Source organism: Pseudopipra pipra, chromosome Z, assembly GCF_036250125.1.
Source record: "Pseudopipra pipra isolate bDixPip1 chromosome Z, bDixPip1.hap1, whole genome shotgun sequence".
Taxonomy (NCBI): Eukaryota; Metazoa; Chordata; class Aves; order Passeriformes; family Pipridae; genus Pseudopipra; species Pseudopipra pipra.
The window spans coordinates 23,280,467-23,296,277 of NC_087581.1; the positions used below are offsets into that span (position 1 = coordinate 23,280,467).

A 15,811-nucleotide genomic window follows, 5' to 3' on the forward strand; every position below is an offset into this window, starting at 1 on the left:
GCAAAGTTAATTTAATCCTCTCTATTATCAGCACACAATAATACCAAGTGGCAAGATGGTGCAAGAGCAGCTCAAAATAATCTAACATGCAGTAAGTATTTTTGTGTATATACTTGAACAGTGAGAACAAATCAGAAATGTATTGGTCAGTTAATTTGTAGTTGTCTTACACCACTGCAGGCATAAGATGCAGAAAAATATATTGCCAAAGATGGTCTGTTGATCAGTAAAAGGAATTTACTGATCAACAGACTTGAACTGTATGGCATAGGAAGGTGGGATCATTCTCAGATAGATTTCTGTGCTGAACTGACTTCTCTAGATATTCTAAAGATACATTTCTAACTCAATTTCCTGGTTAATGCTGCTAAAAAAAAATTAATACTAACCATACCCATTAAAGCACTGGTCTAATCTTTCTGATGAAAAAGGAAAAAGCATCCATTAATCATTCCTTTTTTTTTATACTCTGTGTATAAAACTTCCATTAAGCTATGGAATGAATCTATGGAAAAGTCTCATTCTGAACATCTCTGAGGACAGATAGCACTCCAACACCAGAAAAAACAGAAACAAATAAATTAACTACCACATTTACAGACCATAAGTTCTCTCTTCAAAATAATTTCCATAGGCTTGAGAACACATAACAGAAGTCATACGTCTGAAAAGAACTGTGCCTTAAGCACAGGGGAACAGACAGTTTCTCCATGTTTGGGCTTTGATCTTTTTTTTTCATAGTTTTAAAAAACTGTGCTGTCTTAGTTTTTATCGTATCTGCATGATATTTTGCATTGTTACTGAAGAACTAACAATCCTTTTTAAAGGTGGCAAAGTTATGCTAACCTTCAACATCAACAATAAAATATTCAGAATCAAACTTGATTCTTAATAGGTATGCAGATATTTATTTCTCTCTTATGTACACTTACTTACCCAAGTTGAGTGTAATTGCTTGCTGATTTGGCTAGTTTTGTCATTGACCTTGAATATGTCTCTTCTATTGTAGCCCTGACAAAGAAAACCATCAAAAGCATAATTGAAATTTTGAAGACATTTGAAGAGAGTTGAATATGCATTCTACAGGTACAAGACAAAGGACTTTTTACTTTAGCTGAAAATTACTCCATTTTAATGACCCCTCAAAATCTTTACGAAAAATTACATTACTCTATTTAAAAAAATAATCTAAGAACCCTGTGATAGAACATTATAGGGAACAGAACAAGTAAAACATAGGAACTGAAGACTTGAAAAATACCATTCCTTCCTCCCTGTTTGCTGTTCTCAACTGCTTTTAACATTTTTTAGTAACAGACAGAATGAAGTGTCATAACAATCACCTGTCTAGCACTGTCTAAGCAGGAGAGACTTATACAGCAACAAAATAAAATATATTTGTAATGAAAATATCACAATAAACAAACTGAATGCTTACTGAGCAATCACATTAAACAAAATGAGGTCTTGTCTAGTCTTTTTATGGGGGGGTTGTTTATTCCTTTGTTTAAATTCTTTGCATAGTGATATCTGAGTTTGGAAGCCAAATATTATGCAGTGGTAAGTCTTGTGTTCTTCTTTTTATACTTATTTTTAAAGAAGGTTGTCTCAGTACATTCAGATTTATTTTGGAAAATTTCTTCCCTACACAAAGTTTTATTATATTTTCCTTCATTTGAACACATAATTTCACCTATCTTGCAGAGATGCGAAATCCATGGGTCAGCACAGATTTCCTCCTTAGAGCCTCTGCTGGGGCAATTGACATTTGACATTGCAATTGACATTGCAACCTATTGCAGCAGTGACTGTGCAAGTCCTTCCTCACCCTCCTATTATTGAAGACACACAGTATTTTCCACCCTAAACCAATATTAATTATGTAGCACCAACTTAGACTTAGAAGCATCCTGTATTTCAGTAAATATTGTAATTGCCTTTTTTTGAAAAGCTTGAAGCAAGTTCTTTCCTGCTGCATAATACCTTTACACAGGGAGAAAGGAGAATAAAAAAGGGAAATGAAGAATTCACCCCTCTCTCAAGTTACAGCACGACTATAATCTAAGACAAAGGTTTTTATCTCTCCTGTACAGCAACGCTTTCCAAGCAAAAATAATTGTTTTGTGAAAATATGTAACAAAGCAGCAGTAGTCACCTGAGACAGAGGTATGTATTAAAACCTTCCAAAATAACTATCCTATTCGTTGAAAATCAATTTGGAAAAGGGGATTAAATTGCAATATGGAATAAATAAATTACATTTTAAATATCATCTAGTGTGAAGTTATTCACCACAAAAAAAAAAGGTCAATTAACTTTCAATTAACTTTATCCTACTTCCACATACGAACATACCTTTGATTAAGTTTAAATTTCCAAGGTTTGGAATTCTTGTTTACTGTACAGCAGCAAGAACATACACACCAAGCAGGGGCAGTGTTTGTTTTTTTTTAATTACCACAATGACTTATTTATCCTCCTTATTTTTTAAATACAAGAATTCTGACCAAAATTCACATCTCTTCCTTGGACCAATTTACAGCATACTTACCTGAGCAATCTTCACAAAACTGGAGTTCTGTCATTTACCACACAACATCAACATACATCCATTATAAACACCAGCAACTAGAAGATGCTGTTATGGACCAGCTGGGAATATATATTTACATTTGTCCTATCAACTGACTTTCCAGAGCACTCTGATGTACAGATAACACACTATGAACTCCTTAAATTAAAAAAATTAAATTAATTTTCACCCATTTGAACATCTGTCTTTGCTTGAGACTTGCTTAACATTTAAAAGTTAAATGGGAATATATGCATTGCCAATTTCATCTGAACTAGAAGATTCTTTTTACAATGCTTACAGGCAAGTGGTACAGAAAAACATTAAAAAGTCTACTGGAGAAAAGCCAACATATTCCTGTTCCTATTTGGCTCCTAGATGAGCAGAGTGGTTTCTTACATATAAACAGTTTAGATACTAAATACACACAAAACCAAGACAGCTCACCTACAAAATCTTCCCAGTATTTAAAGGAAAAACACCTATGTGGGCAGCCCAACCTTCTTATTTTCACTTCTTTAAAACCCCAAATTTTCTACATGCTTTATCAAGAAAGCATAGCCTTTATATTCAAGGCCAGGTTGGATCGGACATGAACAACCTGGTCTAGTGGAAGGTGTCCCTGCCCACGGCAGAGGGGTTGGAATTAGATGATCTTTAAGGTCCCTTCAAACTATTCTGTGATTCTAACAAAAGGTATCTCTCTTTTAGCAGATTGATAACCTGTCCCCCCCAATACTGAGCAGACTGCCTGCCAGAAAACTCTTTCGGATTACATGCTCCTGAACCACAGATCCTACTGCCTTTCAGTTCTTTTAGTACTTGACCAATAACAAATACTCAAGAGCGAAACTGAAAAAGGGAAAATTGAATTGGTATTGACTCACTGAACACAGACAAAGAGGAAAATCTCTGCTCCTTCTAGGGATATCCACTAGGAATAGTAGATACAGCATAGAAATATTATTACAAATTATTACACTTCAAACACTTTTGTTTTTCTCAGAGAGAACAACTTTACAATCTCAGAATGGTCTTACAGAAATTTTGAGAGAAAATTCTTAAAAAAGAAATCCTTATGCTAACTATAATTTAAAAAAGTTATCCAATATCTTATACATTTTTTCCTTTTTTTCATTACTAATCCTGGAGAAAAGGAAACAGTATGCTTACCTAATTAGGCTACGCACAACTAAGCAGTAGTTTAGTTACATGTTCTGAACAGTACAAGTAACAGAGATGGGCTTCATATAGACATGTCTCCTTTGTGCCCTAAGCAGCCTGTACATCCAAACACAGTGCCAAGAACATGTAAGTACTCTAACTTGTTAAAAGTATCACCAAAAACTTGGATCTATCTCTACCTGTTCAATAGTTTTCAGTTTTCACTCTCTTATATCTCCACTTATTAAAAAAAAAAAAAGGCAAAAAAGCTGGTGTGCCAAAAGGCATGGAAGGACAGATGTGAAGTTCAAATTTATATAAGTTTAGTTTTCATAGTGAAGGGTTCAGAAAATCAGGTACACAAAAGTCAGACCATAAAAACAACAGAGCATAAAATCTCAGCGACTCCTAATAAATGTTGCCCATCCACTTAACATATTTCTAGCAGAAAACAGTACTGTAAAACAATATTTAGACTGTAATCTGCAAAACAAGGAGGGGAGCAGATAATTGTGTGCAACATCTCAATTTCTTTGCAATAAACAAATATGCAAAATAGATCATGGACAAGACAACTGGACCATTGTAAAATACTGCTGAAATACTGTGCAATCAAATTTCTTTTTGAGACCAAGAATTTGACTCATGTGAAAAAATGTGTCCTACTCAACCATTTTAATCTCCCAGGATGTTGACTGACATCCCACAATAACTTCACAATGGCAGCAAAGGGCTCCACTGCCTAGATGTGTCTCCTAAAAGGTTTTAGTATAGTGAGGACACCAAATTTTGACGTGTCTCCATTTCTCTGAAACTAAACTGTATGCCACAAACTACTGGTAGCTTAGGCTGTGATTGATCTGTGATTCATCCTCTCATTTGAAAAGAAGTATCTATTCATTACTCAACTGTTGTTTTCTAATTGCAGCCTGGCACACTCAGATGTGGCAGTAAAAGAGGGTTGAAGAATACTCCATGGAGGTTTAATATCCCGATGGGAGAAGGTCATTGGAAAGGACTAAACTTAGTGCTTATGGTCTGCATCACTGACAGATGTTTTCCAATCCCAGAGAGTCGCTCTTAAGGAACTAGACTGAAGTCTTATCAAATAAATTCCAGGGTAGCACTAAAATTCTAGCGAATCTCAGTGAGTTAACGTGAACTGAATTTTTTTAACAAATCTTACAAAAAATGCTGTAAGATGGCTGCATATCTTTTTGGCACATCCTGATCCATGCATAGGAAAAAACATTTCTTGACTTCTCACTGAAGGATAATGTATTCCTACATAGTCATTACTCTTCAGAATGCATGCTTAAATGAGGAAAAAAAATTGTCCCCTTCTTGACAAACCACAAGAACTAATTAGCAGAAACTTGGGCCAAAATGTTTTACTATGTGCAAGTTTGTGAAGCGTTAAGTATTTCATACTACTTGTGAACAATGTGATATCCGTCTGCTCAATCCAACAGAGGATTTCACTGGAATCCTGTGTGGCTTCATAATGCATTCTCTGAAATCAGGGCTTCTTAAAACACAAGATTACTTGGGCTGTGCCCTCCTCAATCAGTCCCTTGCGAGTATTTTCCATGTGTTATCTAGTGTCCGTAACTGAACGAAGACAAAATCCTGAAGCAAACATACAATTTCCTTCAGAAAGGAAATTCTTTTGTTCAGCACAGCAGAAGCACTCTTCTTTCAAAAAGAACTAAAAAAAGCACTGTTTTGGAACTTGTCACATTTTCAGATTTCAGTCTTGTTCCTTCCATTTCAGAGAAGAACCTGTGTTATTTTCTGCATGCTATATTCCTGTCCCTACATATCACTCTCTTTTCTTTAACAAACCTATTCTCTCAATATCTGAAAGTATAATTTTTTAAAGATTATACTAGCAGTTGCTATAATTCTGCACCTCTAATCAAAACCTCTGTAAAATTGATAATTTTTGCAACTTTAAATTATCTTTTTTCTTCCAAACAGGATGAAAAATTTCAAATAATTTAAATAAATTGCTGGACAGCTAATGTGACACTTCTAGACTTTTACTCTAGTTTTTTTAATGAAACCTGAAAAATCAGAAGGCTGTTATGAACTGGTGCTTAACTGGTCTCTATTCAGTTCTAAGTGAATGGAATAAATATAGATATTCCTGTAGGATAGAAGAGATATATTAAAATTATAATTGATTTTTACATATTTTGCACATTACTGTTAAAACACAATGATAAATAGAAACCACGAACATTATATTAAAAACCTGGGATTACCAAGGATGAATACTTACCTTTCTCTTATAAAGTCTGCTAAGTCTTTTGTGGACAAATGTCCATGTTTCATGTTATGATAGAGGACATCAAAGCCATTGTTCCTTTCTCCCTAAAGATAAATAGAAAGTAGAACTATGAAACACAATGTGTTTGAACTTATGCATTTTAATAACTGCTCAAGTTTCATCAAGTGAATTATTTCTAACGCTTCAGCTTTTTAAAAACTGCTGTTAGTTCCCACTAATCCCATAAATGTAAGCCAAACTAAAATCACCTCACAGCTACTACTACCCATCTATCACATATTTGTAGACTATATCACAAGTACTGAGGCCATGTTGCTGAGAATACAGCTGCACTGGGCAGGGCACATCACAGGGATGAAGGACCACCACCTCCCTAAGATCGTTCTCTATGGTGAACTTGCCACTGGCTGCCGCACGAGAGGAGCCCCGAAGAAAAGATACAAGGACTCCCTGAAACAACATCTCAGCCTTGGCCATATTGATCAACATAACTGGTTTACTCTGGCTTCCAATTGGGAGGTCTGGAGACACACCATCTATAACGCTGCTGATGCTTTTGAGAAAGCACGCAGGATCACTCTTGAGGAGAAAAGACAACGCAGAAAGAATCATGTCTTGCAGAATATACCACCTAAGGAGTCTTTCTGCTGTGCCTTTTGCAATCGGACGTGCCTGTCTCGTATCGGCCTTTTTAGCCACCAACGTGCTTGCAACAAACGTGGGTAGAGCCCTTCCCAAATCTTCGTTCGTGAAGCCCAGCCACGATGATGATATTCAAAGCCATTTCTTTTGTAGATTTCTAGCAATCTTGTATTCTTTCACTAAGTACTGTACTATCACTTCATTCTTTTATATCTTCCATTATTTTCCATGAACTGAAATTCACACTTAGAGACCACTAGATATCCTGTTTCCCCAATACATCACACTTCATTTATCTTTCTCTGCTTTTTATAAAAAAAAAAATCACTAATCTCTTCCTTCTAACAAAAAGTTTTTCTTTTTCTGTTCTTAAGTTTTAAAACATCTTCCCTCGAGTAAGGCATATGTCAGTAATAAAAGTGAGACACTGCCCTAAACACTGATTAATAAACTCAGTCAGATTATGACCTCTGGCACTATGGTGAATTCCACCTGACAGGAGAATGCAACAATAGAAATGAGAGGAAGGAGACGCAAGACACGGCATAATAGCACTGCTACTATAAAAGTTTTCCTGTCAAACTATCCATTCCCCTCCTCTCTTCCAGAAGGTTCAGATCTATAATGCTGCTCCTACAAAAGATACAGAAGCATGCTGTAATGAAAACTGCACGTGTGTTCCGAGTGGAAGGGAAAGAAGACTAGGATGGGATAGGATGGAATGGAATAGATTATTTCAGCTGGAAGAGATCTACAGTCATCATCTCACCCAACTGGCTGACCACCTCGGAGCTGACCCGAAGTTAAATCATGTTGTTAGGGGCATAGTCCAAATGCCCCTTTAAAGACTGACAGGCTCAAAGCATTGACCACCCTCTCTAGCAACCCTGTTCCAGTTTTTGATTACCCTCTCAGAGTAAAGGAATGCTTCCTAATGTCCAATCTGAATCTTCCCTGGCACAGTTTTCAACCATTCCTATGCATCCCTATCACTGGATTCCAGGGAGAAGAGACGATCATGTCTCTCCCCACTTCCTCTGCTCAGGAAGCTGTAGAAAGCAATGAGGTCACCCTCAGCCTCCTTTTTTTTCCAAACTACACAAGTCCAAAGTCCATAGTAGCTCCTCGCAGGACATGCCTTCCAGCCCTCTTACCAGCCTTGCTGCTCTCCTCCGGATGCATCTAAGTACTTTCACATCCTTAAAATCCTGGACTTTTCACAAAGGCAGCTCTATATTGTCAGGGAGAGGAGCCTGAGAATTTGGTCATATACCCTTCCAAACATTTCTGTCTGTTCAGTTCTGCAAAAATTTGTTTGTGCAGCCAAAGGCAAACCTGATAAGGGAAATTATACAGCTGAAAAATAAAGCTGGCAAATAAAAACAAGGAGCACTGATCCAGATCACTGCAAGGACAAGAACAAGCTGCATTGCTCAGCCAAAGAGGCGGGAGCAAGGAGAAGGCGGCATGCAGGAATCTGCCATTTCAATAAGTAGAAGCACTCTAGAAGAACTTCACAGCAGCCATGGTATTAAGTCCACTTCTGTGAAGCTGCAAATTGCCTTAAAGGATACCATACACAGACATATAAATTTACAAATAACAGATAACTGAAGGCAATTTGATTCAGATTACTAGCCAGGATTATTTGCTTTACTTCTTCCAAGCACTGGGGAAAGCAAAACCAAACAAAGAGAAAAAAATCCTATAAAATCACAGTTCCTAAGATTGCAGTAAGTTGTAACCTGAAAAAGTGCATCAAAATTCAAATCAGTTTGGTGTGAGTGTAATTACAGTCTGTAAAAAGTACAAGCAGTATAAACAGAACACATTAAATAGAGCAAACTCTAAAAGGACTATCTACGGAGCAAGGCTTTTCCAAGACTGAAAAATAAAAGTATAAGAACACCAACTAGTAGAAAATGTAATTTCTTTTTAAATGTTGTTTTACTCTTTGAAGTACCAGTTTAAACAGTTTCACTCCCCTTTTGCTCCTATCTAAACACTTTTTCTTGTAGTTTGAAGCCCACAATAACTTTGAATACTGGTACACTAACTTATTAACTTTATGCAGTTAATCAATATAAACCCTGAATGCCACTGCACTATAATTAAGACTTCACCAAAGCTTTCAATTAGAATACAGAATATAATTCTTATTAAACTACTCCAAAGTTATTACTGTGCTGAAATTTAGAGATAAGCATTTACAAGTAATTATTAGGCATTTCTTCTGGAAAAACTAATAAAATTCTCCTTTATGAAATGGTCTTTCCTGTAAAGTGTTTATTCTTTCTAAACCAACACGGTCAAAATGCATTGAACATAGGCCACTTCTCAACTTTTTGAGAAGGTCCCATTAGGGCCTTTTCTACACTGGAGCTCCATAAATTTCCTGTCACTTTAGAAAGGCAGGAAGGGTAGCATAGCCATGACCCAGTCTCTGGCTGCAGCCCTTCTGATAAACTGTCAGAAATGTAACTGTGCAAATCTTCAGAGAATGGAACGAACCAAAACAACCAATTGCCATCATTATCTTGTTCCCAAACTGTAACTGAAGGTTACTGCAAAGGAAGTAATTTTTCCACTTCAATTAGGTTTTTTAATCAGTCCTGCTCTTGTTCCTGACTTCACATAAAATAGTAGAAAGCATGACAGAGAATCAGAACAGATACTGTTCTTAATTAAAATAAGTCCCTTGAAAGCCATATTCCTTATATGTTATCAATAGTTATCAGAGCTTAAGAGTCTATGTGCAAAATACATTAAAGTTTCAACAAAACACCAAGCTGAGAGCAGGCACCCAGATTTGAGGGCTCATGGGGTTTAAGCCTGGCACAACTAAAAGACATAGCTTCACATATAATGTGAAGTACAACCTATCTGACCAATATCAGGCTCTACCTAAAAGCATAAACATCTAGACTTCAAAACTCTTTTACATGATCAACAGTTCTGATGACTAACCTGATGACAATGTTACTCATGTTTGGAGACGTGTACCTAAGCCAAATTAAGTACAGTATCTCAGTGCAGAGAGCAGATATTTTTCTGCTTTAGGAAAAGCTATACAACATATTCACAGTTTCTCCACTCAGTAGTTATGTTTGTGAAGAGCAGCAACTAGAGTTATTTTGTATTTAACATTTATATTGTATATGTGGTGGCTAAGATGAAAAGTTGTTCAATTTACAAAAGCCAACTATGTATTCTCTTGCATACACACAGGCCGTAAACACTGTGTTTTGGTTGTTTTTCCTCAACAGTTCACCTCCCCACACGTACTGCACAGAATTCTGTCCATGGAAATTGTGTGCCTAAACACTTCTTCTTCATTGGGTGTTTTTACCTGCTCTTTTCTAGGGGCAACAGTACAGCTGTGATCACTAAAAGACCAGTACCGGCCTACTTAAAAATAAATTAATGCAGCACATAGTAGAAGGAACTGGTGAAACCTTCCACACCCATTCAGAAGCAGCTACCATCCACTGCTATAACAGATAGACAGTGAAGTCAGATGAATATTCTTCTACAAGCTGCATATCAAAGAAAGAGGATTCTCTGTTGTCATGAATAACATCAGGTTCTATGTAACAGACTTCTAGATCAGTTTGACAGACCATTCTGAGTGTCATTCTGCAGGTAAACCACCATCTGGTGAGGATGATCCTGTCATTACTCAACAGAAAACAACTGTAAAACTGCGTATGAGAATGCAAAATAAGTGGTCCCCTCTCCATATAGGCAACATTTAATTGCTCTGAAGTTCATTAGCAGTTTTCTCCTTCTTTCCCAGAGCTAACAAAACCTCTTCGGAAGCTGGTGTTCTTGTCGAGGTTTCCTATTATATCCTGCTGTAAGAAAGCTCTTTTGTATCTACAGCACAGGTGTCCCCGACAGCAGTCCGTAGGAGGAAACAGAACTCCAAATGCAAGTAAACACCTCACTTAAATAAGCCTACAATGAAGCACTACTGACCAACCTGGCACACAAAACAAATTAAAGTTACAGAAAGCAAGGGCAAGCAGTCCTTCCATTTCCCTTCATCAAGAACTAGTTGCAATGATTTCCTCATGGAAATGAAAGTAGCCCTGTCAGCAAATGTGAACTCAGAAACCAGCATTTCCATGGCTTGTGCATAACAGGAAACAGATTACAGGAACTGTGTTCCACCGAACTACTTGAAATAATTTTAAAAGTTTTAAGACTATGTTTGTTTGTTGCAATAAAAGTGATTCTGAATTTAAAATCTATATTTAGTAAAGTAGCCAGAAATTTCTGGGCAATCTGCAGTAGCATTTATTTCCTATATTTCTAATCAAATTGAGTGCAAGCACTATCTCCTCTGGATCAAAACTGTTCAACATTAACATCTATTAGCATAAAAAGCTTATATTCTGTTAAAAGCACTTTCTATTTACCCAGTTCCTACGGGGGTGACCCTAAAGTTCCCATTACTGATCAGATACTGAATTCAGGGATATGTAAACTCATTTTGATACTCTGAAAAACACTGTTGTCATTTTTTTTAGACTGTGACTCCTTGTTGCAGTTTCAAATCAGTAACATGTGTTTCATGCTTTCTACCTAGATAATGATTTATTTGGCCCTGCATAGAGAAAACATTCCTGTGTTTAATCTTATGTGTGTTACACTTTTGAAAGCTATCTATTAGTAAATTTCAAATTGTGAGTGTCTGAAAAAGCTGTAAAAAACCTTGGAATACTGAAAAAAAGCAGTCACCTGATGCTTACAGATGCAACATATCTTCTTTAGTTCTGGAAGTTTTGAGAAGATTGAATACAAAAGCAACCTGGCAATTTCACTTTCCTTCTTCCAGCTTCAATATATTAAATAAAGATCAGCTCCAGAGAAGCTGTACACATATGAGGAAGGACAGATATTTTTCTCCATAAACAGACAACTAAAAATATTTTCTAACAAATAGATGGAAAGATGGCAACTCATGCTAGATGCACACATGCACAGGAAGGAGACTAAGCAAATATTGCACAACAGCTCAGAGCATCCAGCTGTATGCCAAGCAGGAGAGTAATGCTGTGTAAACATATGAATGGAACTACAGATGTCAGCATGACAAGTCTCGGTGTCACTCATATACTCACATGTTTGTAGGAAAATACATTTTACCCTTAATAGAGCAAGTCTTTTTGCAAAGCTAGGATTATTAAACCTAGATACTGCCAGCCATGTTACAAAAGCTCCTGAAAAAAATGAATCCTCCACACAGCTATTCTTAAAAGTTACAAGTAACACAACCAATTCAAAAAATAAAAGAAATTCATCAAAGCCAATATGAACATACATTTTTATATCCCAGAACTTCCAGAGTTACCAAGCACAGAATTACACAGAAATCAGTTTCAACTATACACAGAACTTCCAACAGTTTAATCAAATTAATTTTAAACTATTCATAAACAAACACTGACTGGTTTGGAAGGGGCTTATTTTTCTGACTTGTTAATAGTAATTCTATTAAACTATGTCAAAAGCATCATCTGCACCAGTCAGTTTAAATACAATGTCAAAACTTAAGCAATATTTTCTGTTAAGGAAACAGTAAGTCAGCAATAAAGAACACTTTCTATTCTACAATACCAGTCTGAGTGCACTCAAAGCGACAAAAAGCAGCTATGTTTAATGGAAATAGCTTATAATAGTGTTACCTTGAAGGTACAGCACATACACATGTTTTGATTCAGCACATACATAGCAGCAAGCACACAATGTTTTATGACAACATCCTAATTAGGAATTGGGAATGTTTGGCCACGTGACTTGTATGCCTAAAATTCAGTCATAAGAGTCAAAGCCATTTATATCCTGTACTACTAGTTCATAACTTTTGATACCCAAAAATACCCTCCTGACTTTGAAAACCACTGCTTTAGACTGCCGTGCTCCTGTAGCAGACTCCTGCATTTTTCAAGTGATAGTAAAATTTTTCAAGAGACAGTACAGGCCTCTGTACTTCAGAGTCTTCTCTATCAAGGACCTCTTACCAAAACCCCTTGCCAAGAGATGGTAGGCCCATAAAACATTCAATTTTCTTACAATCCTCTAACAGCAGCACATGTAACTATTCAGACACTTCTAAAAGCAATGCAAGAGGAAAACCTCATAAGCTTTAAGACTGTTACAACAAAGAAGGTAAGATCTGTTTTGTTTACATGAGTACTTTTAGCAAGACAACAGCTTAATTAGTATGTAAGGAATTGATACATTCACATATTTGTCCCTCTCCTTTTCTGAAGAAATCATTTAAGACAGTCAAGACTCTGATGTCTTTTCCTATCAGCTACAGCAAATTACCAAATCAAGGGAAAGCACCTTACAGCTCAAGATCCAAACTTCCATTTCCAATGAACAATTTCAGCTGCAAACTGCTGACAGCATGCATGTCAAATATTAATTATGTTTTGGATTCATTTTCACATCAGTACTTAAAAAAGCCTAATTATTCGATTTCATAGGTGACGTAAATATTTTACCTAGTGTTACTTAGAAGGGTAAGGCAAAGGCAAGAAATAAAAGACAATTCTTCATAAGTTCTACACACTACCACATTCCTTTCTCCTTACACATTTCTCTTCATTTTAATCATCTAGAATTTTTAGTTATTATGCATTCAGCGCATTTTAACATTCTTATTTCCATCTTAACTTTCTCACCACAATTCAAAGCCTATAGAGACTGTGTCCCAAGTCTTTCAAAGCACAGCAGTAGCAATACTGAACAAAAACCTATTATGAAAAGTTAGCAGAAATGGAGAAGCCTTATGATTCAAAATGCACAAACTTCTAATTTACGCCTAGTTTTGCTGATATATAGAAACTCAATACTTTAAGACTTTACAAATCCATCACTACAGTAATCTTGAAAGACACTTACCCACAAGATTAAAGAAGGAATATTACCCGTTCCTTTTAATTTTACTTCTACACAAAGGAAAACCCTGCTCAGGTATTACAAAAGTTTCTTGGTTAAGTTTTGCAAGTTAAGATCCTGTCTAATGTCTTTGTTGTCACTGCAATACAAACAAGAACACATCTTGTTCTACCTTATGTCACTTTTGGAAGCAGGAGAAAAATCTGCAGTAATAGAAGAAATTTCCCTTCTCCTGGCACGCATTGATGACCCACGCTAGGAGTTTTACTAACAAAGCTAAAAGGAAGAGACTTTGCAGAGCAGAAAGAGAGGATGGGAATTTTGGGTAGATGTCTACTACCTCATATTTGCCAATAGGATTTCTGAAGACACAGACAGGGAAACAGAACATATGGGAATGGCCCGCTGTCTTTAACGATTTAACAAAATTACTAACTAATTAACAAAATAAAATACAATTGATCAGACAAATAGTTAAATGAACGTACCATAGTACTTAACATAGTTTAATAGAAAAGTGTTTGATTTCCATTGTGATGATAGCTGAATAAACAACTCCTATTTTACTTTGATCTTAGGTGGAAATAGTAAATTTTCCAATGAAAATGCATCTTCTTATATAAATTTTCTTTTTAGGAAAGATAAAAATTTTTCACATTAGTTTAATACTGATCTCCCACATTGAGGCTTCAAATTAAACAGATTTTGTATACCAAGAGAGCAAATCTAACATTTTCTTTCATTAAATTTTAATAGTATGTTGAGAGCAAAATGTAAGGAGTCAAAACTAAATACAAAGCTGCAAATAAAACACATATTTGAACTATATCCTATATTCAAGAATAGCGTATTATAATTGTGAAAATAGTTTTCCCTAAACTTTAACTGTTGCTTACACTGAAAAAGCAAACATGTAAAAGATATTTTTCTGTCACTTCAGTCTCAACAAATAACAATTTTTATGTTTCCCTTATTAGTTGGTAGAGAGGCACATAAAAAAAACCCCAAACATGTAAAGAAATACAACTTTGTAAACCCATAGTTTAGCTTTTCATCCATATGTATCTACCCACTTAAAAACACGCATATTTCCGCAGAGATGACTTATAAAATCGCGTGTCCGGAGCCAACGGGAAAGCCTGTTGTTTCCCTGGACGGCTGGTGCTCGGGCTATAGCTCCTCACGGGCAAAGGAGACGAGCGACGGGTCTACAAGCGCGGAGCGTCGAGGGGCGGCTCTGCCTTGGCACGGCACAAACGCGAAGCTGCTACAGCCAGCGCTGCTCCCCCGCACAGCAGAGACCGTGACAGCCCAGGGCACACCCAGGCACCGCCGTGCCCGCCAGAAACAGACCCCCGAGCACACGGTCGCGTCTGCGCATCCCTCGGCCCAGCGCCCCGCGGCGACCACCCATCCCATCCCGCCCCTCTCCCCGCCGTCTCTCCGTAGCGGAGCCCGAGCACGGCGGCGGGGCAGTGGCGGCGGTGCCCTTGCCCTGCCGCGGGCTCCAGGTCCTCCTCTGCCGCACGGCCCTGCCCGGGCGCGGCGGGCGCAGGGGGCGGCGGACATGAGCCCCTCGCCGCCAGGCCCTGGCCCAGTCCCGGGGGGTGGCGTAAGAGCCGAGGCTGGTCCCGCAGGGGGGACCGTGGCTGCCCCGCGCCGCGCCCTGCACGTTCCGCCCGCGGCGCGGCGGCACCGGCCCGCGGCGCCGACCTACCCAGAAGCTCTCCACGAAGTACGCCATCCCTCCTCCTTCGCCGCCCCGGCAACACCGGCGAGCCCGGCCGTGGCCGCCGCAGCCGCCGAAGGAAACGGGCGCCGCCGCCGCGCTCCGCTCTTCCCGTGACGGAGCCGCCGCCGCTCCCGGCCCGCCCCAGCCCCGCGCCTGCGCCCCGCCGCCGCCGCTCCTGCGCAGGCGCGGCCGCTCCAGCAGCCAGAAATACGGGGCGCCATCTCGGGAGGGTGGCGGTTTGAGGTGCCGGCCTGCAGCAACACGGACACAGCTGTAGAGGGCAGGCTCGGAAACCTCCAGCAACCCCCCCCCGCCCCCCCCACGTATGGAGTAACCACTAGGGAACGGCTACACTGAGTGCCACGGTGCACGGAGGAGAGGAGACTCTCCTGTTTGAAGGTTCTTCACCCAGAGGGTGGTTGGGCGCTGGAACAGGCTCCCCAGGGAAGTGGTCACAGCACCAAGCCTGACAGTTCAAGAAGCTTTTGAACAATGC

At 38.5% G+C, this 15,811-nt stretch overlaps 1 protein-coding gene across 10 annotated transcripts in view; it reads right to left on the bottom strand.

Moving 5' to 3' along the window:
* Window positions 1-15,453, bottom strand: part of FCHO2 (FCH and mu domain containing endocytic adaptor 2) — an 82,623-nt gene extending 67,170 nt beyond the window's left edge. For 9 of the 10 annotated variants that reach the window (XM_064643049.1, XM_064643048.1, XM_064643054.1 and 6 more), the window contains exons 1-3: window positions 15,301-15,424; window positions 6,021-6,112; window positions 937-1,011 (exon numbers count right to left, since the gene is read on the bottom strand). In XM_064643049.1, the coding sequence (XP_064499119.1) occupies window positions 937-1,011; window positions 6,021-6,112; window positions 15,301-15,327 (194 nt within the window). In that variant the 5' untranslated portion in view covers window positions 15,328-15,424. Of the gene's footprint in view, window positions 1-936; window positions 1,012-6,020; window positions 6,113-15,300 lie in introns of all 10 variants that reach the window. The other variant, XM_064643051.1, reaches the window with a different exon arrangement.
* Between the last annotated feature and the right edge of the window lie 358 nt (window positions 15,454-15,811).